This window comes from Lissotriton vulgaris, chromosome 1_1 (assembly GCF_964263255.1).
Source record: "Lissotriton vulgaris chromosome 1_1, aLisVul1.2, whole genome shotgun sequence".
Taxonomy (NCBI): Eukaryota; Metazoa; Chordata; class Amphibia; order Caudata; family Salamandridae; genus Lissotriton; species Lissotriton vulgaris.
Window position 1 is genome coordinate 1,638,085,226 of NC_141685.1, and position 22,062 is coordinate 1,638,107,287.

The 22,062-nt window shown below is 44.9% G+C and overlaps 1 protein-coding gene across 1 annotated transcript in view; it reads right to left on the reverse strand.

Annotated features, from left to right (window-relative positions):
* Nucleotides 1–2,151: 2,151 nt before the first annotated feature.
* PRRT4 (proline rich transmembrane protein 4) overlaps nucleotides 2,152–22,062 on the reverse strand; it is a 103,660-nt gene continuing 83,749 nt past the window's right edge. The window contains exon 3 of the mRNA XM_086918870.1: nucleotides 2,152–6,898. Coding sequence (XP_086774996.1) covers nucleotides 4,941–6,898 — 1,958 coding nt within the window. The 3' untranslated portion in view covers nucleotides 2,152–4,940. The remainder of the gene's footprint in view (nucleotides 6,899–22,062) is intronic.

Sequence of the window (22,062 nt, forward strand, 5' to 3'; positions counted from 1 at the left end):
AAGAGGGTATTTTCCATGTCCCCCTACCTTGCCATTTTTGGACCGATGGGGTCCTCTATGGTGATGTAGCCAGAGCTCTGATCTTGTTCTCAGTTGCGGCGTCGATGAACGATGAGATTCGCTGTAGCCTTTTTTTCGGTTTTCCTGGTTTTTTTTGGGTAAAATCGTAAAAATCATCGGAGTTTCCCGTTTTGCTTCCAGACCCAACAGCGGAAAAAAGAATCTGAAGATGGTTACCACCTACGTCGACCTCCAGGATACCGTCTGACGTCACACAGGGGACGTACCTGGCACCAAATGGTGGTTAACTGCACCAAAACCAAAAAAAAGACAATTCTGGACCCAACCACTAGATGGCGGAATAATGCACAACATGTGAATCCAAAAAAGGATTCCCGCTGCAAGGCTGTATTTATAGGAAGTAATGTGACAGATGACTGACAATAATTGTTACTAGGAAATCAATAGACGGAGATATGTGACAACTATTAATATATCTCCTGGGATTTAGTAATTGACTGGAGAGATTGAGGCTTGGTGGATATAGAAGAATTTAGGTCTTGGAGCTGTGAAACTTACAAACCACAAGCTCTATACCTCTTAGCTAAACTACATAAGAATGTGAAGAGTTCAGCAGAGCAACCTATTGTATTTTTAAAAGGCAATTTATTAGCCAATATTTTGATCACTTTTAAAGCTCTTTTTTATGCCCTTCCATCTTACATTAAGGATATTCTGAGCTTTCTTCCTAAGATTGAGGAAACTAATGGTAAAATGACTTGCTCCATTTGGTGCTAGAACAGTCTTGTGCACTAATATTTATTTATTTATTTAAGGTCATAAAGATGAAACCTCTGAATGCAGAAGTTTCCAACGGCAAAAATTCTGCACTATTTCTCACATAGGAAGATGATACAGTCGATGATATATTTCTGTTTAAATAAAAATGTATTTTTTCAATTACAGAATATACAATCAAACAAGGGATATGGTGATGGGCACCTGCTTCACAACCCAGCTACGCCAGTCTTTTGATGGGCTGATTGGTTGAGCAGCTGACTAGTTGCCAGTACTGGTGAAATATACAGAACATGTTAACATGTTAACATATTGCTAAGGTTTACAGAAGACCTGCTTATTATCTGGAAGGTTCCAAAGAGTTTTACACATGAATATGTTAGGATACTGAACAAAACAATTAAAATATGCAGTTCACCAGTACCTTTAGCAAACTTTCCAAAGAAGGTTTGGACAGAACAGTAGTGGTTACTGACAATACTATATCTACAGAACTGTACCGTAAACCAACGTCAAGAAAAGGCTACTTCATGATCATGATAACCATCCCAAACTGCCCAAATGAAATATCCCCTATCGGGAATTACACGGAGCAGAGTGAAATTGTAGCACTTATAAAAGCTATGAGAAGGAAGAACACGTTATCTCAAGAAGATTAAAAAATATGAGCTACCCACATTAGGTTTTAGATAGAGCTATAGAAAGAGTAAGGAAGAAAACAAAGTTGGATCTTCTAGTTTAGAGACAGGAAAATATTTCACCAAAGATTGAGATAAAACTTCAAATCACATGTAATAGTCCTCCCAAAAAGGTGGTGGAGCTACTCAGAAAATACTGGACCGTTTAAAAAAAAGATAATGCTATTCATGGACGTGTGACTACTATCCTTATGATTACCTATAGGCGAAGTAATTTATTTGTTAGATAAACTAGTAATGAGCAACATAAGACAGAATGATGCAGCGAATCACAACATTCAAGTTTTTTTATGTGATGCCTGTAAAATATATCAACACTTGCATTAGAATAGCGTCCTGGGGCATGATTCATGACTATGAATGAGCTATAATACAGTAAAACTTAGAGCAGAAAGTTAAACCGACTGTGAGACAAAACCATTTATGTTAGTGATTGAGAGTAGCATATTGACATATTAATTCGTCTTCCCTTAATTTAAAATGATACACAACTGCCTGTGTATTAATTATTATGTATGTTATAAACATTGACGACCTCCACTGTATTCTTTATGTGATAATTGTTGCTGGGACAGCATTTGTCAGAATGGACCTTCATTAAATATCACAAACAACACTCTCCCACATATTAGACGTAAGACACATGTTTAAAAAATACTTTAATGTAAGCTTACTTTAGAGGTTTCTCTTCCATACACAGTCTTGCTTGGCCAGAGGACATGGAGCACCAATTCAAATGGCAGTTTACGGATTTGGCAACATACATTTTGGCATTTTAATTATCAGTCCATGGTTGCACCAGAGGAAAAATAAATGGCCAGGGCAAGCAGGAAGGAGAATACAACACCGGCCTTGGCACTTTCATTGTATCCGAGCTAGAACAATCAGAAGCTGGGAAGGGCAGTCATTTGGCCATAATTCAATCTGGAATGATGATTTTTCATGTGAACATATGTCGGAAAATGTTTGGTCTCTTGTGCTGTATCACAGTGTGTTTTTGAGGATAGTCATATTCATGACAATTAATATCCTCTCCACACTGCCCTTTGAGCAGGTGACTTTGCTAAAATCAGGGGCCTTACAAGGACTGAATTTCTGACCTCTGACCCCATAATTGCCAAGATGGAAGACATGAATAGCAAAACAAAGAAAGCCTGAAAGAAAAAAGAGGTAATTGAGTAGTTTTAAAATTCATAATATTGCACCATTATTTCCAAAAATATTCATGAGCAGATCTTCCCTTGGACCCCGGCTTCAAAACGGTATAAGTCTATACTCAGGGCCAGTTCCTATAACTTTTCACAGTGTGCTAGACTCTAGAACTGAAGAGGACTCATTGCTTTACCATTCGTCTTCTTTGCCACTATGCGTGGCATCTCCACTGTGTGTTGTAACATGAACCATGGGTTTTCCATTACATGCATTCACTTAGAAACATTGCACACTCTTGGAACCCGAACTTTTTGGCTGAGCCTGACCCTTCTGCATGACTGATCACAGAAAAATGTACTTGCTTGACCATGAAAAAGACATTGTTTATCAAAAGTATCAGTTTGGCACTTCTTTCTAGTGGTCGCATCACAGACTAAGGTTGTATGCTCACCAGACCTCCAGTCTGTTTATTCTGGGAAATACATTTATTAAGAAAAAATCTACGACACAAATTCATTCAGACTCTCTCAGTTATGTCTCAGTTGGAAAGTCATAATCAGTGAAGTGTTGTTTTAACATCACTGGCCTTTAACACTCTAATGAGGTCACAACGATTCCAGCATTAATAGCCTCGTACTTCATGATAGATCCTGACTTGACCCTCTTAAGACAGCCCTCAATAGAGTCTCTTATCTTTTCTGCCTGTGACCTCAGTTACCTTAACTGAGCCCTACACAGTATTCATCGTTTCTGACCCACAACAATGGCTCTGTACGCTTGAATGTGGGAGTTTCACTATGAACAGATAAGCATCCTTCAAAGAAGTCTCGACCATCCTCCATCGCTAGGGTCTTTCTCATTCGTCACTCCCATTCCAGGCCTAATCCACTTTAATGACGACTCACCCATTCCCATTCACCTACCCTGCACTCTGCAATGGCTTTTGCTCAATCCTAATTCTGATCACAACCACTTTGATGGCTACTCACTAATTCTGCATCCTGCCCCCATACACTTCAATAAAGACTTGCTCGTTCGCCATTCTTGGTCTTATTTAAATTAGTGGCGGCTCACCCTTTCCACATTCCCGGCACACGTGCTTCAATCGATTCCCACAATCTCCTCATCTTCGACTTCATGCACTTCAATTCACCACACCTGGCCGTATACAAGTGAATAGTGCTCACCTATTTCCCATCACCAGCCACAACTAATTCAATGACGTTTCACCTATTCTCCATAACTGCCCCATACACTTCATCAGATGTCTTACGTATTCCCTTTCCTCGTGGTATACATTTCAATGGAGCCTCACTGATTCCATAGATCCGTCCTTGTACATTTCAATGAAGACTTGCTCCTTTGCCATTCTTGGCGTCATATACGTTAGAGTATGTTCAGTCTATTCCCATTTTTTGCAATGTATGTTTCAAAGGAGTCTCACCCATGACCCGTCAATGTACCAATACACTATCGACTTCAATGAAGTCATGCCAATTCTCCTCATTTGCCATGTTCACATCCAAGGCACTCATGATCTTCAATAGAGTGATGATATTTTCCTCATCGGTCTGTTTGACCATTTCTGCTCCTCGATGACGAAAGCCAGCAAGTCTCCTGATCACCAGGGTCCTGAGTCACAAATATCTTTCCTTGAGCATCTGCGACTTACTCCTGAATACAAAGGGAGTAAATCACACCAACTTTTGGAAAAAAGTTTCTGAATGTGGCTCCAAGTGCACAGTAGGCATGTGAAATGCTTCTCTTCCCAACCTGCTCAGTTCGTTACTATCCCTTGGATTCCACCAAGGGGAGCGCTCATACAGCATTGTGCACAACATGTAGCTGTCTTAATAAACCACAGAGATAGGGCTGAGCCTGTATGCCCTTTTATGGAACAAGGTCGTTTTTCAAGGTCTTGTTTATAAGAGGCATGCAACATCTCATTGTATCAGCTCCAACGCAATGGTTTACAGTCGAGTGGAGTAGAAAACCATCTGTTTTATCATTGTTTCTGTCTTTCCACTGATACAGAATAACTCCAAAACTATTATGGCACTGATGTATGTTGCATTTTCTGTCCCCATTATTGCCTGAACAGTTTGATATGTTTTTCATGACGTGCATCTGAACACCCTGGACTCCAGCCGCAGAAGAGTACACTGGTAATGCCGACTGGTATATCTATGGCACATGGGCACGGACGCATGCTTCGGTCATGGCGGTTCTGGAAACTATCCATGGCAGTAACAGTGGCTGGTCGTGATGTTTGTACAAAATGGGTTAAATAATTCACAAGTCAATAGTTTCACTGTTGACGCTGAAAGTATCAATCTGTCGGCACACGTCCATCAACTGCTCTTGGAGGTCCATGCTGCGTTGACCCAGAAGGTCCAAAGAATCTTGCGACGGTGGGGCCAATGCTCGGTACTGCCCTTGTGCTTGGGAGGAGCGGCTCAGATTGGCCTGCGAGAGGTTCTTGAAGGCATTGGTATCAAAGCTGAACGATGAAGTGTGCCCCATCTTCTCTGTGCTTGAACACAGAACCAGTGAGGAGCCATCTAGAGACAGCTTGTAGAGGGAGCTGGACTGGCTGCCACCACCACCCCTCCATAGTCCTGGAGGAGATACAGTGGTGTCCTGCCTGCTGGCATGAGCGGCTGACACCTCTGCAGGAAGTGCAGTCTCAATTTCCACGCATGAGGAGGTACGGTAGAGGCCGCGGTCTGAAGGCTTCTCCTTGAAGAGGTGGGAGTCTGGGAGTGCGGCGCTCTTGATGTTTAGAGATAGGCTGCTGGACAGAGCAGGACCATGGAAAAGGCTCTTGAGAATTAGTGCTTCGCCAAAGAGGGCTTCGTCAATGCTGCGCCGGAGGTTGATTGGTGAAGGTGGCCTGAAGTCCACTGTGGAGTCACTGTCTAGCTGTACGCTAATGAATGATGAGTCCTTTGAACCATAACTGTTCTTGAGGTTCAGGTCAGAGGCCCCCAAGTCCATGCTCTTGTTGCTGTGGTACATCAGGTCAAGATCCTCCCCACTGCTGAAACGTTTCTGCACCAATGCATAGAGTGGCAGGAACTCTGAATCGCTGCGCGCAATGGTTTCACATATCATCAGCTTCTCATGCTGGGACTCTGCCCAAGCGCAATTGTTTGGAAGAATAGGAGCCTTCATGTTGACATGACCTGGGGATAGGCAAAAGAATTTGGTCCAGCACTGAAACCTAGGGAGCTCACGAGAGCAGAAAACAGGGTACATACTAACAAGAGCCAATGGGACACACATGCCTACTTCACACAGTCTGATCCCCAGCTGCATGGCCCACCACAGCCAAGGGGTGAATAGAAGAGAACCCCCATATCCCAAGGCATAAAGCATGGCATATAACTGGAGCCCTGCATTGAAGAGTCCAAATATGGCAGAGAACAGACCAGTCTGTGCGGCTCGGTTCCAGTCTTCAGCGTCTGCAAAGGGGCACCTTCTGGGGTACTCTGCAGGTGGCATGGAGCACTTCAGGTCATACAGCTGCACATTGTCTGGTTTCACCAGGCAGTAGAAGATGAAGAAGGCCACAGAGAGAACGGCAGCCCAGCCGACGAAGACTCCCCGCGAGATGACGAGGAGGAATGGGAATTGGTGAAGAAGATCTACAGCAATGATCGCTCCCATGGAGATGAAGAAGTGCAGGAACACAATGGTGGCCAATGCACATGGGTGCTGGTATCTGGAATTGGATAGCTGAACTCTGGACCTCATGGACAACAGAAGGAAGACCACACCCAGAGAGGAGGTTAGGCAGGGGAAGGTCACATCATACAACAGAAGGGCTGTGAAGGCAGGGAGTCTCTCCTGGTGGCTGTAAGCATCGTAGAACATAGAGAAGGCCCGGCTGCCACCAGCAGAGATCAGCAGGAGGTCAAGGACCACAAAGAAACGGCAGCCGAATGGACAGCGGAAAGGGAGGCACAAGAGACTCAGCAGAGAGATGAAAACTACCCCTCCAAACAGAGCCCCTATCCCGTAAATGTGAATCTCCCAGGCCAACCCCCAGTCAGTTATGGCGGAGTTCCAGTCAGAGTGCAGAGTGATGAAGAAAGGCGGAGAGGGCAGAAAGTAAGGGCTGGCGTCTGTTGTGAACTCCATGGTGCTCTGCGTTGTGGACAGGCTGCAGTCTTCAGCTTTTTCTGGGTCACACACTGACCCTGGGGATGATGCAGTTGCAGGAGCACCATCATCCGTTTCTCCTGGAGCTGGAAAAGAAAGCAGAGATGTATGTTTATCAAGATTATGACAAATGCTCAACAAAGAGACACAGTTGCACTTTGCCTACATTGTACATCTCCAGGCCTAACTTCTGGAAACCGGTTTAGAAGGCAATAACGATTCCTGGCTAAACTTGTGAGGAAGCTTTTATCACCATTTGCTCTAAATCCTCAATGCAGCACCTGGTGCTTCCAGGTTCTCTAGACTTCTTAATTACACGTATCTCTGTAACAAAATGTCTACCTCACATTCTCTTCCCAACTCCTGCCCAACTCTGTTGTTAAGATCCACTTGTCTTCCAATCTCCTGCAATATCCTGGAACCTGACATTCTGTAATACAGTTTTAGACCATGGCATTGGGCTAGTTAACTAGAACAGTGAATGCATTATATATAACTTGCACCTATCCAGAGTGTTGTTTCGGTTCCCGGTGTGTCACTAGCTCTGTGAACACCCATTTATGGATCGCATCATACTAACGTATAACCAGTCACTCACCCACACCGTCTGATCTATTCCTGCCTCTAATCATTCAAGAAGGTGCTGGGGGTGGGGAGGGGGTGGGGAGGAGGGATCAGCAGTGTATAGAGTTGGACAACTAAGTCCGTTGCTCTGGAGCCAGACCCCGCGGAGGCCATATTTTCACTGTTCTGGGGCGGCTGCGGAAGACAGATTGGAATCAGGGGACCCTGCTCATCGCAGATGGCCTGCGGGTAATTGAAGGACTTTGGGCCGGTCCAGCGTAACCACATATCCGCGGTTCGTGCTTTGTGTTTTTGACACTATTTTACACTTTTTTTATATTCATAACTCTGGCTCTACTAATTGGATTTTGTTATTTTGCTTTTGTGTTATAAAGTGAAGAAAGTTCTATCTTTTTAACTTGGTGTGGGATTCTTTTTTTGTTGTGTTTCCACTTTATTACTAAGTATTGAACAAATAATTCACACATTACCTCTAAGTTAAGCCTGACTGCTCTGTGCCAAACTACCAGAGGGTTGAGCACAGGTTAATTTGTGGTTGGCCTATGCCTCACCCGGATTATGATAGTGGTTGCTGTTTGACCAGCGCAAACACCCCAATCAACCAACAACCCATTTTCTTACAGTGACGCGGCACTGTTGCTGCTTCCCAAGCTGCACTCTACAGGTCCTGTTTGATTGATGCCTGCGCCGTTGCTGCCTCCCATGCTGCACTGTACGTGTCCTGTGTGAATGATGCCTGCGCCGTTGCTGCCTCCCATGCTGCACTGTACATGTCCTGTGTGAGGGACACCTGTGCCTTTGCTGCTTCCCATGTTCCACTGTACATGTTCTAAGAAGGTTAAGCATCGCCTGCTTCATTCTCTGCTTTAATAAACATTTTCTGTGTGTGAAGCTTGTGATATAGCTTCCCATGAAGTGCTCGACATGTGTTTCCTCAGCTGCACTCTAAAGAGTGTGTGTGTGTGTGCAAATGTGCGCACCCATGCGCTTCCTTTGCTGCACTGTACATTTTCTGTGAAAGTCATGCAACGCAATGCAGAAAGTGAACATCCTACGCTGCGTGACAGGCAGATAGCAGAAATATGCCTTCTTTATGAAGATATGACACATTTCGGCTGCCTCCCTGCACTGGCGCACTGTGTGGTGTGCCATGGTACAAGGGTGCCTACGTTACATGAATAATCCTTTTTTGCGAAAGAAAACATACCTTCCTTCACAAAAACAATCTCTAAAGGCATATTCCTCTTGCTATGTGTGCTGCACAATGCAGCACACATGGAAAGAGGAAGTGACGGGGACAAAATAAAGATATTTCTCCTTGTTACGCCTGGAAGGTGCACTATTTTGAAGCAAACCCAGGTTTACCGACCTTAGTACATCTGGGCCTGCGTCAAAATCCATAGGTAGATGCATGGGAACGCCCGTGATCCACCGATGGGAAGCCTACTTAAAGCAGAGTAATGCGAGGCAGTGACATGCGCTGCCTTGTGTTACTCTGGATTTACGAAACCACGCACAGTCACGCAAGGTTGAGGCATAGTAAATCCCAGTTAAGGGCTTGCTTTGCCTTGCGTCACCTTTCTTGGCGCAAGGATCACACAAGCCCTTAGTGAATCTAGGCCTTAGTTTCTGGCTGGGGGTTTAGCCAAACATGCTCTGAACACCCTTAACTCCCTTCTGATGGAGGCCTCTGCTGCTGGCTTTCGCTATATGCTATTTTGAGGAATTAAACTGTTCCATTACCAACTTAGAACAAGCATTGGCAAGGTCAATAGGTCTCGGCTTTGGGACCTGCTGGCTTTGCCAATAGTTTTAGCCATGCTAAACAACATCCTCCAATTGTGCAACATGGCTAAATTACGTGCAATCTTCCATAATTTCACTGAATTTTTGCAGATTTACATTAAAGCAAATTATCCGAATTTCACACATCCCAAGTAGTGACATTGTGGAAATATGTGTGCAGGGGAAACACGTCCTGGTTACTTCAGTACCTATTTCTAGAGAGTTGATCATTTTACAGAATTCAATCTGTAGTGTACAATGTAGAAATATTGATTATAGTATAGTTATGTTCCGATTGGCAGGTAAAGTTCAACTTTTTGTAGAGATTCCCCTGTGTGTGTGTATATATAAGCCAGAATATAATTTTAAGTGAAGTGCATTCACAGTTTAAGGATGATAGCACGTGAAGAAGGCACATGCCGAAACCGGTCTGCTAAGAAATCCTGAATAAAAGTACCTGTTTTTAAAGCCACGCAGTGTCCGGAGTGATCTTCTGAATAAAGAGGAACTTTTGACTTCATATACACACACACACACACACACACACACACACATTGGGTATATATATATATATATATCGACTAATAAGGCTCGTGCTTCTTTGCCAAATGGGAGCACTCTACAGATTTCAGATATCGTTGTACAAAATCTTGCAACACTACAGTCATGAATCTTCGCAAGCAATGAGCACGTGAACACGAGAGCCATGCTCATGTGTGACCTGGGCCAAGGCATTGCTACCTTGTGCAACGTGAAGTAGCGTGTGAAAGTGTTTTATTCAAAAGTAAGGGGCGAGCTCTGAAGGCCATCAATACATTACCCCACAATGACGCTCGGCCTGAGATGCCACCGCAAACCAAGGAAAAGCTTTTTGCATCACAGCACGGTTTCTAAAGAAAACCTACTTGGGAGTGTCTTTTCAAGAAGTGAATTCAGAGTTATATGCGTGTAAGAATAGTGCACAGGATTCTGTGTTTCTAAAGCCTACAGTACAGGCACTGAGTCTCGTCCCCGCCCCTAGGACATATAGCCCCCAGGACATAAATCTGCGCCAACCATATTTCATGTTACCCTGTAGAAAGAAGCAGGACACCGACTGGAGCAGCCATGAGAAGTACTGTGTAAGAGCTATTAGCAGGGCTACTGGAATTATGCTGCAAATTTCGTTATAGTGTTACTTCATTATTTCATAATTTTTAAACTTGGTAACACTGTATGGCCATTGGTTGCACCTCATTAGTATCAGTTTAACACCCAAAAATAGTAATAAGCAACAGAAAGGTGACCAGTCCAGCTTTGCAAAAGGCCTTCACCTGCGCAGCAACATGTGTTGCAGTTTTTTGTAACTTTTGACCCATTTGAGCAAGAAACAAAATACTTTTTTGTAAAAAACTGCTGATTATGCTGCATATGATGGATTATGTGGCAAATGCTGCAAATCTATAATTATGTGAAAATTGCCACAGCTGCACAATCGCATAATTCTAGTAGCCCTTACTATTAGACAACCTGTGATCGCATGTAACCAGGGACCGGTCATGGGGGTGGGGTGAACTGCTCTACTTTCAGCCATGTTGCACAGCGTCCGCGGCTGGCGTGGAAATGGTTGAAAGTACAGAAAAGAAAATTGCAATGACAAGCGCATAATACTTTTTAGGTCGAGGACCGTAGGCTGCGCTTGCGCAGTCTCGGTCCGAGATTTAATGTTTCTTAGTATGGGGGCTTGAACCCGCCCCTCTTCTCCATTGGCTGGATTCCTAAACAGAGGCCAGCCATTGGAGGAGAGGGGCGTCACTCCGTTCAAGCCCCGTCTTTTTCCGATTCGGGGGCGTCTTTTTTCGCTTCTTTCTTGCTTTCTTTCTCTCCTCTTCCCATTGGCTGGAATTTTAACTTCCAGCCAATGGGAAGAGGAAAGAAAGAAAACCACGCCCCCGAATCAGAAAATGACGATGCTTTCTCCGAGGCATTTCTGCCTCTCCTCGGAGAAACATTGTGGTGCTGCTTGGTTTCCCGCCCGCCTCTCAGCCACAGGATTTCACACCGGCAGCCGAGGAAGTCTTCGAGGGACTCGCCCCCCTGAGCCGGTAAGTTTTTTTCTTGCCTCTGTTTCCCTGATTGTGCCCGTTTTTTTGTTTTCGTGCCTCTGTTTCCCTGCTTGTGATGCAGTTTTTCGTGCCTCTATTTCCCTGCTTGTGATCCGGTTTTCGTGCCTCTGTTTCCCTGCTTGTGATCTGGTTTTTCGTGCCTCGGTTTCCCTGATTGTGCCCGTTTTCTTGTTTTCGTGCCTCTGTTTCCCTGCTTGTGATCCGGTTTTCGTGCCTCTGTTTTCCTGCTTGTGATCCGTTTTTTCGTGCCTCTGTTTCCCTGCTTGTGATCCGGTTTTTCGTGCATCTGTTTCCCTGCTTGTGATCCGGTTCTCTGGTTTCCTGATTGTGCTCGTTTTCTTGTTTTCGTGCCTCTGTTTCCCTGCTTGTGATCCGGTTTTTCGTGCCTCTGTTTCCCTGCTTGTGATCCGGTTTTTCGTGCCTCTGTTACTTGCTTGCCATCCAGGTTTTTCGTGCCTCTGTTCCCTGCTTGTCATCCTGGTTTTTCGGTGCCTCTGTTCCCTGCTTGTCATCCCGGTTTTTCTGTGCATCTGTTCCCTGCTTGTCATCCCGGTTTTTCTGTGCCTCTGTTCCCTGCTTGTCATCCCGGTTTTTCTGTGCCTCTGTTCCCCCGGTTTTTCTGTGCCTCTGTTCTGCTTGTCATCCCGGTTTTTCTGTGCCTCTGTTCCCTGCTTGTCATCCCGGCATGCTTCTCATCCCGGTTTTTCTGTGCCTCTGTTCCCTGCTTGTCATCCCGGTTTTTCTGTGCCTCTGTTCCCCCCTTGTCATCCCGGTTTTTCTGTGCCTCTTTTCCCTGCTTGTCATCCTTTTTTTTCTGTGCCTCTGTTCTCTGCTTGTCATCCCGGTTTTTCTGTGCCTCTGTTCCCTGCTTGTCATCCCGGTTTTTCTGTGCCTCTGTTCCCCCAGTTTTTCTGTGCCTCTGTTCCCTGCTTGTAATCCCAGTTTTTCTGTGCCACTGTTCCCTGCTTGTCATCCTGGTGTTTCTGTGCCTCTGTATGTGTGGCTCTGTCTGTGTGTGTGGCTCTGTCTGTGTGTGTGTCTCTGTCTGTGTGTGCGTGTCTCTGTCTGGGTGTGCGTGGCTCTGTCTGTGCGTGGCTCTGTCTGTGTGTGTGCGTGGCTCTGTCTGTGTGTGTGCGTGACTCTGTCTGTGTGTGTGCGTGGCTCTGTCTGTGTGTGTGCGTGGCTCTGTGTGTGTGTGTGCGTGGCTCTGTCTGTGTGTGTGTGTGCGTGCGTGGCTCTGTCTGTGTGTGTGTGCGCGGCTCTGTCTGTGTGTGTGTGCGCGGCTCTGTCTGTGTGTATGTGCGCGGCTCTGTCTGTGTGTGTGTGCGCGGCTCTGTCTGTGTGTGCGCGGCTCTGTCTGTGTGTGTGGCTCTGTCTGTGTGTGTGTGCGCGGCTCTGTCTGTGTGTGTGGCTCTGTCTGTGTGTGTGTGCGCGGCTCTGTCTGTGTGTGTGTGTGCGCGGCTCTGTATGTGTGTGTGGGTGGTTTTGTGTGTGTGGCTCTGTGTGGCTGCAAATTCAATAGGTCTCGCATTTGCAAGCGATTAAGCTATTGGCATTGTAAATGACAATGCCATTTATTTATATGTTTTAAAAACAAAAACATAAATAAAAATAATGGCATGAGCAATGCCAATAGCTCTAACTTTAAAAATGCAGAGACCATTGCATTGTAAATGCTTGTTTTCTAGTGAGAGTGCGCGGCCGGGAAGGGGCAAGCAATAATATTCCTGGGAAGGCGGGGAAGCAAGCACAGGGAGATGGACTATGGTGCAAGCTACAATGGGGGAAGGTAAGCAAAATGGGGCGAGCAGCGATGGGGGTCAGTTGGTGAGGCAAGCAACTGTGGGAAGGGGTAAGAAGCAGCAGGAGGGAGGTGATGGGAGGAACTGGGCAAGCAACAATGGAATGCAGGCAGGTTGGGATGGATGGGTAGAGACGGCCTGCAAAACTGATGCACACTTATGGAGTGCTACACTAGAAAATTAAAAAAGCACCACTGCAGGCGCGCGTCCAATGGAACGACACTGGCTGCAGACAGGAAGCTATACTTGGCTCATGCTCCACAGAATGGACAAACACAGGAAGAGGAAGTGAAAGCAGGAGGTGCTGACCAATGAGAATTAAGGCGAGTGAAGAATGAGTGGTATGTCAAAGCCAAGTAATGGGCGGGCTCTAAGCCCTTTTTATTTTATATGACACTCACAAGTGACAGCGCATGGATAGCCTCAGGCGAGGCCTAAAATTGTGAATTAATTTCACCCATTGGTAAGTAATTTCTTTTGCCCACTTAATCACTTGTTTCTGACTAATATCCTCAGAGCAAATTCCATGGCTAATAACTACACGGATAAGGGATTACTGGGTCCATCAATGTGTGCTAATCCCTGATTCCTGGTATAAATCTGCTGACATTTTCTATCTGTTCTGAGCCGGAGAAAGTGTGTGAGTTTACCATCATATTCTCCATTCTGAGCTGTGGAATCAAAACGGAGGGATACAACCACACTGGTGAAAATAGAACCCTGCTGTATTTATAGGGCTGAAGCTACTCAGTTTGCTGCAGTTGGTACCCAAGTGGTCAAAATGTCAATCATACACGATGGAGAACAAAAGCACTCCGAGAGATTGCTGCGATGAACCAGTATTCAGGATGGTATGAAGGAAATTCATTTAAATCTTCGAACTCGGGCGCAGGATCATTAGATTCAGAAGATCATGTCTGGGAGAAAAGACCTGAGTTGGTGGCATCAAAGAACCTGCATCGACTGACCTTATTTAAAGAGGCAGGTGTTTGGAATTCAGTCTGAGACTCACAGTGCTGCCAAGCGGCCCATTGCTATGCGTGACACCACTAACAACCCTTTGCATTGTGGCACTTGTGGTTTTGCATTTCCCACTACAACTCAGCGTTCACAAGTCCCAGGATGCAAAATTCTCTTGACTAAAAAAAATGGCAGAGTTGGCTACAGGTATAGGTGGCAAAGGGACACGTTATGGCTATTTTTCTTTTTGGTAGCAAAAGATTTTGGGTGACTGGAGGGCGTTTTGTACTGGTTCTGGCTTTAAGCATTTTTGATTCCCATAATATAAAATAATCAAAGTCACCTATTGTGTTGTGCATTCTGTAGTCCCAGGAAGAAAAACTATAATACAGAATACAGAGTTATAGATAGTTTACAGCAAATAATGGGGACGTTTTTCACGAGGGGCTGGCTCTAAGTGACGTCAAACAGATGAGAAGCAAGGTTAAGTTGCCTAGTCTATCGCTCAGAGCCCTAAGGTGAAAAATATCCCAATGTTTCACTTTTCATAAATGAAAACAAGCATCAGCAAAGCCAATTAGTCATGCCTTTAAAATGTGAGTGCTAAGCTATTGGCTTTGCTAACACTTGCTTTTAAAACATTGTTAAAAAGAAGCAACAACAAAATAGCAAAATCCTAGACGAAAAACAAACATATCTTATATTTTGAAACTGAACAGCGAATTCAACATTTTCAAACTTTGTGCAAAAAACAATGAACACAGTTTAAAAAGTCTTTTGCACGTGATCTATCTTAAAGGTAGCACTGACTACTTGCAAGTGCATAAAAGAACATTAAAGCTGTCCGAGGAAGTGTTAAAATGTAAAGGAAAATGCTTGCCATTAAGTAGCTCCCTGATGTGAGCCATATAAGGACACAAGTTAACCAATCAAAAAGGTATTTAAAAGCAATGACCCAGTAGAGGGACAAACACAAAAAACGAAGGAAAGCCACTGAGTTAGAGGCAAGTAAATGGGATTGACAAGAAAGCCAACCAAAAGCTATAAACAACTAAAAGCCTACCAGTCGTGCTGGAAGGGAACAGTGGCGGGGGCGGATAGAAACGGGGCGGGATGCAGGAAAAGGGGGTTTAGAAAAAAAGACTTACCTTGTTCTCACTGGTCACCAGCCGCAACCTTTTCTCCATGCTCACAGTTCTCATGGCTCCCAGCAGAACCCAGGCTCCCCTAACCCAATTACGACACTGCTGTCACAATGACAGCAATGTCATGATTGGTCTGAGCACTGTGGATCGGCACTCCCACGGGAACTGGGAGCCTGTGCATGCTCTCCACCCAGGCTGTGCAATACAGCCAGTGGAGAACATGCTAAGTGCACATGCAAGTTTGGCTGGCCCAAACCATCATACGCACTTATCGTGCAGCAGCAACCACTCCTCCTCCCTCTCCCTGTGACAAGTCCAGACACGCCCCAACCTGGTTCGCTCCTTACAGAAGAAGAAAATGATAATAACGTAACATAATAAATGTTGTGTTATTATCATTAGGTTTTGCCGAAGCGAAAGCTGCGCACTGCGCAGCTTTTTCGCGCAGGCGAAAACCTTATGTTTACAGTAGAGTGGCTTGGGAATCCGCCCTCTGTTCCATTGGCTAGCTCCATAAATGGAGGCTAGCCATTGGAACAGAGATCTGTCCGTCATGGCCGGACCAGATTCGTGGGCGTTCTGGCGATTTCTTCCCTCTCCGCCCCTCTGTGCGCGTCATCTCGGTGGTGGGCGGGTTTTTTTTTTTTAGGTTTGTTTTGTTCATTCCAGGTCGACCGCCGCCGGAAGAAGTCCAGGTGAGTGCCCGTTCCCGCCCCCCCTCCCACTGACCGTGTGCCGTTCCCGCCCCCCCCTCCCGCTGTCCGTGCCTTTCCCGCCCCCCTCCCGCTGTCCTTGCCTTTCCTGCCCCCCTTTATCCCGTTCCCGACCCCCCCTCCCGCTCTCCGTGTGCCCGTTCCCGCCCCTGCCCCCCCTCCCGCTCTCCGTGTGCCCGTTCCCGCACCACTTGTAAATGCTTGTTTTACAGTAGAGTCAGATGGGATCCGGTCAGGGGTGGATCTAAGGGCGCAGACTCAGGGAGACAAGAGTGTAGCGGATTTAAGAGGGTATTTTGGATTGCTGACCCCCCCCATCCCCTCTCCCCCCGCAATCAAACACTTCTCAGTGCATTCTATTGGATGCCGTATGACGCTGTGTGTTTTTAAGTTACATGAGAAGGTTTCCACTTCTTTTTCTAGATTTAGGGCTGATGGGGCAATTTCGTCATGAGGTATCAAATACTTTAAGCAGCGGATGCAAGTCCCGTGACCGGCACCACTCTTAGCTTTATTCATTCACCCTACCTGCCTTACTTGGCGTGAGGGGGACCAACTGCACGCATTCCTCTGTGCCCCCAGTGACTGTAGTGTGTTCTGCCGGATTGTGTGACATGAGTTGAGACCAAGGCTTAAGTGAGCCGGGTCGCGCAGATGCTGAGCCCCGGCCGTTCTAATAAGCAGGTGTCCAGACGGGTCCCTATCGGGCTCTCTCTTTTTGCCATCACCCTCCCGGTGAGAAAAAAATCCTAACTCTGCAAGCAGTGCCAGCCTTCACTGCCTTTGGGGTAACTTCGAGATATTTGTCAAAGTTCTTTCACAGTCTCATAATTTCCGAACTGGAGGATTGTCATATTATATTCAACAAAGTCATAGTTGCTTATGCAGCTAACAACCATTGACAAAACCAATAGTTTTGGCTTGCTGTAGGGGTATTGTTACTTGTTGTATTATATATCTGGATGCAATGACAGATGCAGCAAAATACCAGTTGGGTGTCACACTATGCTAAGCACAGATTTTTTGCTTCTTAGAGTGTTTTAAGCCACGCCTTTAGTGACACTGGCCATGCCCCATTGAGAACCCCCCTCCCTCCAGTTTTTACATCCCACTTAAAGACCTGGTGGAGACCAGAATCCTTGCAGCAGTGTCACCTACTATCATCCTGCTTCTTAGCCTAGGCTACTGTCTGTGGGTCGCAAGTTCGCAACCAACCCTGATTAAAATTCAAGTTCAACATCTAAAAAGTATCTCCACCAGATCCATTTGCAGCAGACAGGTCACTGGATATTGGACTTTATCTATTCCCCCCTATAAGCAAGAAAAGGTCCACGGTTAAATAACAAGGAATAGCAAAGTCAGCAGGACTTGCTTTTGTGTGATAACACCTGCAAAAACAATGTATGCACAAATGTGTATCAATTATTTGTGCCATCTGTCTTCGCAAACTGCCTTTTCTTTTTCCTCCTACATCTGTGCCCTATATTTTTTTTCACCCAAGCCTGCCCTACGTAGGAAATAAATTTTTTAAAAAACTGAAAAAAAAACAACCTAAGCAAAAAAACAATATTTTAACCAACCATGGTAAGCTAGCTGTAAACTAGCATTAAACATGGCTAGCTAACCACTGTATACCCAGTTACTTTTTATCTTATTTGCAGCCTTGGTTGGCTCTGTGTGTGTGTGTGCGGCTGGCTCTGTGTGTGTGTGCGGCTGGCTCTGTGTGTGTGTGTGTGTGTGGGTGTGTGTGTGTGTGTGTGTGTGCGGTTGGCTGTGTGTGTGTGTGCGGCTAGCTGTGTGTGTGTGTGTGCGGCTAGCTGTGTGTGTGTGTGTGCGGCTGGCTCTGTGTGTGCGGCTGGCTCTGTGTGTGTGTGTGTGTGTGCCTTTGTGTGTGTGTGTGTGTGGCTCTGTGTGTATGTGTGGGTGCAAATGCAATAGGTCTCACATTTGCAGGAGATTAAGCTAATGGCAATGTAAATGACAATGCCATTTATTTATCTGTTTTCAACACATAAATACAAATTTTGTCATTTACAATGCCAATAGCTCTAACTTTTCCAAAGGCGAAACCATTGCATTGTAAATGCTTGTTTTTCCATTTAGTGAGGTGACCCTCCTTCGCCTTAGCGGAAGAGACGCCCCTGAAGCCTACTAATTTATTTTCTATCTGGCAATTCCCCTGGATAATATCCCCTAGTTTTGTGCTTTGTAAACTTTTTCATTCTCTTCCTGATCAGTACTATCCTCCTCCACTATTTAACTTTTCCCAAAACATGAACCCTTTACTTGTTCTATCCCTTATTCTATAAGGTACTCTCTAACATAACACAAACTCCGCCTGGATATTTCTGCTCTTTCTTTAAAGCAGAACTTCTGCATTTTTGTAGCATCTTAAAACTTGTTGGTACGACTTTTAAGGTCTTTTTTTGGCAGGACAGGAGGGAGTGGACCAGACAAGCAACAGCGCAGGAGGGGAGTGGAGGGGCAGGGCAAACAACAACGTTGAGGAAGGGAGGGAGGAAGGGGGTGCAAGTAAAAGGAAAAATAAAGTGTTTCTGAAAGCAGCAACCAATGGAAGGACAGTGGGCAAGGGAAGCAGTACGTGGGCCATGGTCTAGTGTAGGGACAAAAACATACGGGGTGGCAGGTGCGGGTGGCTGTGGGGGGATTAAAAAAAAAAACTCCTCATGTCCGCGTCTCTCCTCCATCGTTGCTTCTCTTCCTGGCGAGTCCTGGAAGAAGGAAGCACAAAGGCTTCCCTAAGGCAATCACACCACTGTAGTGCAGCGTTGTGTTTGGTCTGAGCACCGTGGTTCGTCCCTCAAACGGGGACTGGGAGACTAAGCATGTACTCCACCTAGGATGTGTATTAAAGCCCAGTAGAGAACATACTAAGTGTGCATTCCTGTTTGGCCGGCCACACAGTTATGCACACTTATTGTGCATTGACACCGGCTGACACCAGCCCCGCCCCACCCTAATTCAGCCTTATAATTTTTTTCTCCTTTTCCTACTCTTAGAGCAGTGGAGTGATGCTCCTCTGCCTTAGCGGAGGAGCCGTCCCTGCATCTGACTAAAATGTGGCAATGTTTCAATATGATCTGGTGGCTATCATAGATTGATATCGACCAACTGCCTACAGCTGAGCGCTAATAAATCGGAGATTCTTCTCTTGGGTAGCAACCCCCCCTATGGAGTGAGCGCCTGTGGCCTGCCATCTTAGGGGCCCCCCTTTGCCCAAGCAGACCATAAAAAATCTAGGTGTCTGGGTCAACTTTGCTCTGACATATCAGGCACAGACAAAATCCGTAGCAGGTGCATGTTTTGGGCTGCTATGTGGGCTCAAGCCATTGCTTGGGATATTTGACGCCCATACCCGCCAAGTCATCATCCAGTCTACTATACTTTCAAGACTGGACTCTTGCAACTCTCTGTATTTGGGCGCCAACAAAGCAGGATGCACCGCCTACAAAGGTCACAAAACGCTGCAGCTCAGATGCTCTGCGCCCTTCCCAAATCTTGCACAGCTTCCAACCTCCTTCGAAAGCTCCATTGGCTTCCAGTGGAGAAAAGAGTTCACTTCAAGGTACTGTGCATCTCCCATAGAATTCTGTACGCCCAAGCTCCCACCATTTTAGCCAATCTTTTTACTCCTTACATTCCGAACTGCTTGCTGCGGTCCTCAGACTAACACTTGTGTCCTCCATGTCAAAATAGCACAGGCTGGAGGTCGATCATTCCGTGCCCTCGCCCCGCACTCTGGAATGTCCTCCCTGGAACCTTCAGGGGAGATTAAACAGTCTCTATTGAAGCTATCTATGGTGCTTGTGTGTCATTTTGAGGATATACCTTATTGAATTGAGAAACCACTGGGATACACTTATGATGTAACCTGAGTCCTATGTGTATCATGTTTATAGATTTTGATTTAATGAATACCTTTTGAAGGTAATTAGTCTAGGACCATTGTTTAATATACCGAGCATTACCCTGGTCTATGGACTAGTATGGGTCACCGCATTATTTTGTAATAGTTCAATCACAGCATGAGCAGCGAAAGGACACTAATCAAGATGAAGTAATCAGTAGTTGGTCTATGCTCCACACGAAAGAAGAGAATGTAAAATTAGCCAACGCTTGCCAATTAGTGAAAAAGAACACAATGAATGGTAAACAATGAGTGGGCTTCAAGTCCCTTGTAGTAAACAATATCTTTCGCAAGAAATAGAGCATGCCCACTGTCTTAGATGAGACCTATCAATTGATAACCATCTAGAATTTCGAAGAGCCATAATTCCTAGGCTACTTGGCCATGATACATTAAAGGTAACCACAAACAAAAAAACTGAATGTCTCTGTATGAGCAAGCATGCCAGGCTTCACACATTTCCTGACTGCTTCGTGTTTAAATACAGCTACATGTTCACTGCAACATTTTTGGAGCATCTGTATGAATCACGAGCAATGCACCCGATAGTCCCTACAAAAATCACACTACAAACCTCCAGTCCTCTAACTATCCCCTTCAAATGGGTATTCCAGCTATCTGACCACCATCAAAGTACTTCGAGGCCTTGGCACGGGTATGAAACATTATATAAATGGTGCGATACAATTCTAGGTCATAACAGCTTAAAACACAAATTTTGAGGGAAAAACAAAACACAATAGCAAACCCCAACAAGCATTTGCAATGCAATAGGTCTTGCATTATTAAAGTTTGAGCTATTGGCATTGCTAATAACAAGCATTGAAAACGCAACAGGTCTCGCCTTGGTTAAGTTAAAGCCAGTTGCTTTGCTAATGGTATTGTATAGCAAAGCAAAAGGCTTTAAATTAATAAAAGGCGAGACCTATTGCATTTTTAATGCTTGTTTTATATAGAGCAAACTTGACCTGAAGCCAGGTATAAGACCGCTTACCTGAGCACCAGTTGCATTACAGACTGGAAAGTTCATTTTTTTATTTTTTACTTGTCCTGTCAATTTAAAGTTGCTATCGTGAATGATAAATTAGCTGTTGAAAATACAAGCTTTAGCTCACGTCTTATTAAGTCCTGTGAGGTTGATCTCTGTTTGGGGCAGAACACTGATGCCCACCGACAGTGCGGTTAATGAATGTCTGACATAATATCTACATACAAAAATATCGACACAAAAATATCGACATCAAAAATATCGGAGTTATATATTCATAAAGGTAAGTACAAAAATATCGGAAAAAAAATATCGTAGTACAAAAAAAATCGAAATTAAAAATATTGTTTTTTTAAATGTATTAATAATAATGTAAAAATAATTTTAAAATACATATAATTTTACAAATATTAAATAAAAACATTAAAACATATTTAAACAATAATAACTAATACATATACATTTAAAATAAATTAAAAAGTCTACATATAAATTAATATATATACTTACTCCACATATTGCAACAGTAGGAAAAGCGTTGGATAGCGTAGGGGTTTAAATTACTATTCCCACTCCAGAGGGTGCAACAGTAGGGAAAGCGTTGGATAGCGTAGGGGTTAAAATTACTATTCCCACTCCAGAGGGTGCAACAGAAGGGAAAGTGTTGGATAGCGTAGGGGTTTAAATTACTATTCCCACTCCAGAGAGTGCAACAGTAGGGAAAGCGTTGGATAGCGTAGGGGTTAAAATTACTATTCCCACTCCAGAGGGTGCAACAGTAGGGAAAGCGTTGGATAGCGTAGGGGTTTAAATTACTATTCCCACTCCAGAGGGTGCAACAGTAGGGAAAGCGTTGGATAGCATAGGGGTTAAAATTACTATTCCCACTCCAGAGGGTGCAACAGTAGGGAAAGCGTTGGATAGCTTAGGGGTTTAAATTACTATTCCCACTCCAGAGGGTGCAACAGTAGGGAAAGCGTTACATATCGTAGGGGTAAAAATGACTATTCCCACTCCAGAGGGTGCAACAGTATGGAAAGCGTTGGATAGCGTAGGGGTAAAAATTACTATTCCCACTCCAGAGGGTGCAACAGTAGGGAATGCGTTGGATAGCATGGGGGTAAAAATTACTTCACACGACTCGGACCCCCACAGAGAGCAGAACCCTTATCTACTAACTAGGTAGACTCTCATTATGTTTGGCCATATCACGATGACCAAGGGACTGTGAAACCTTAG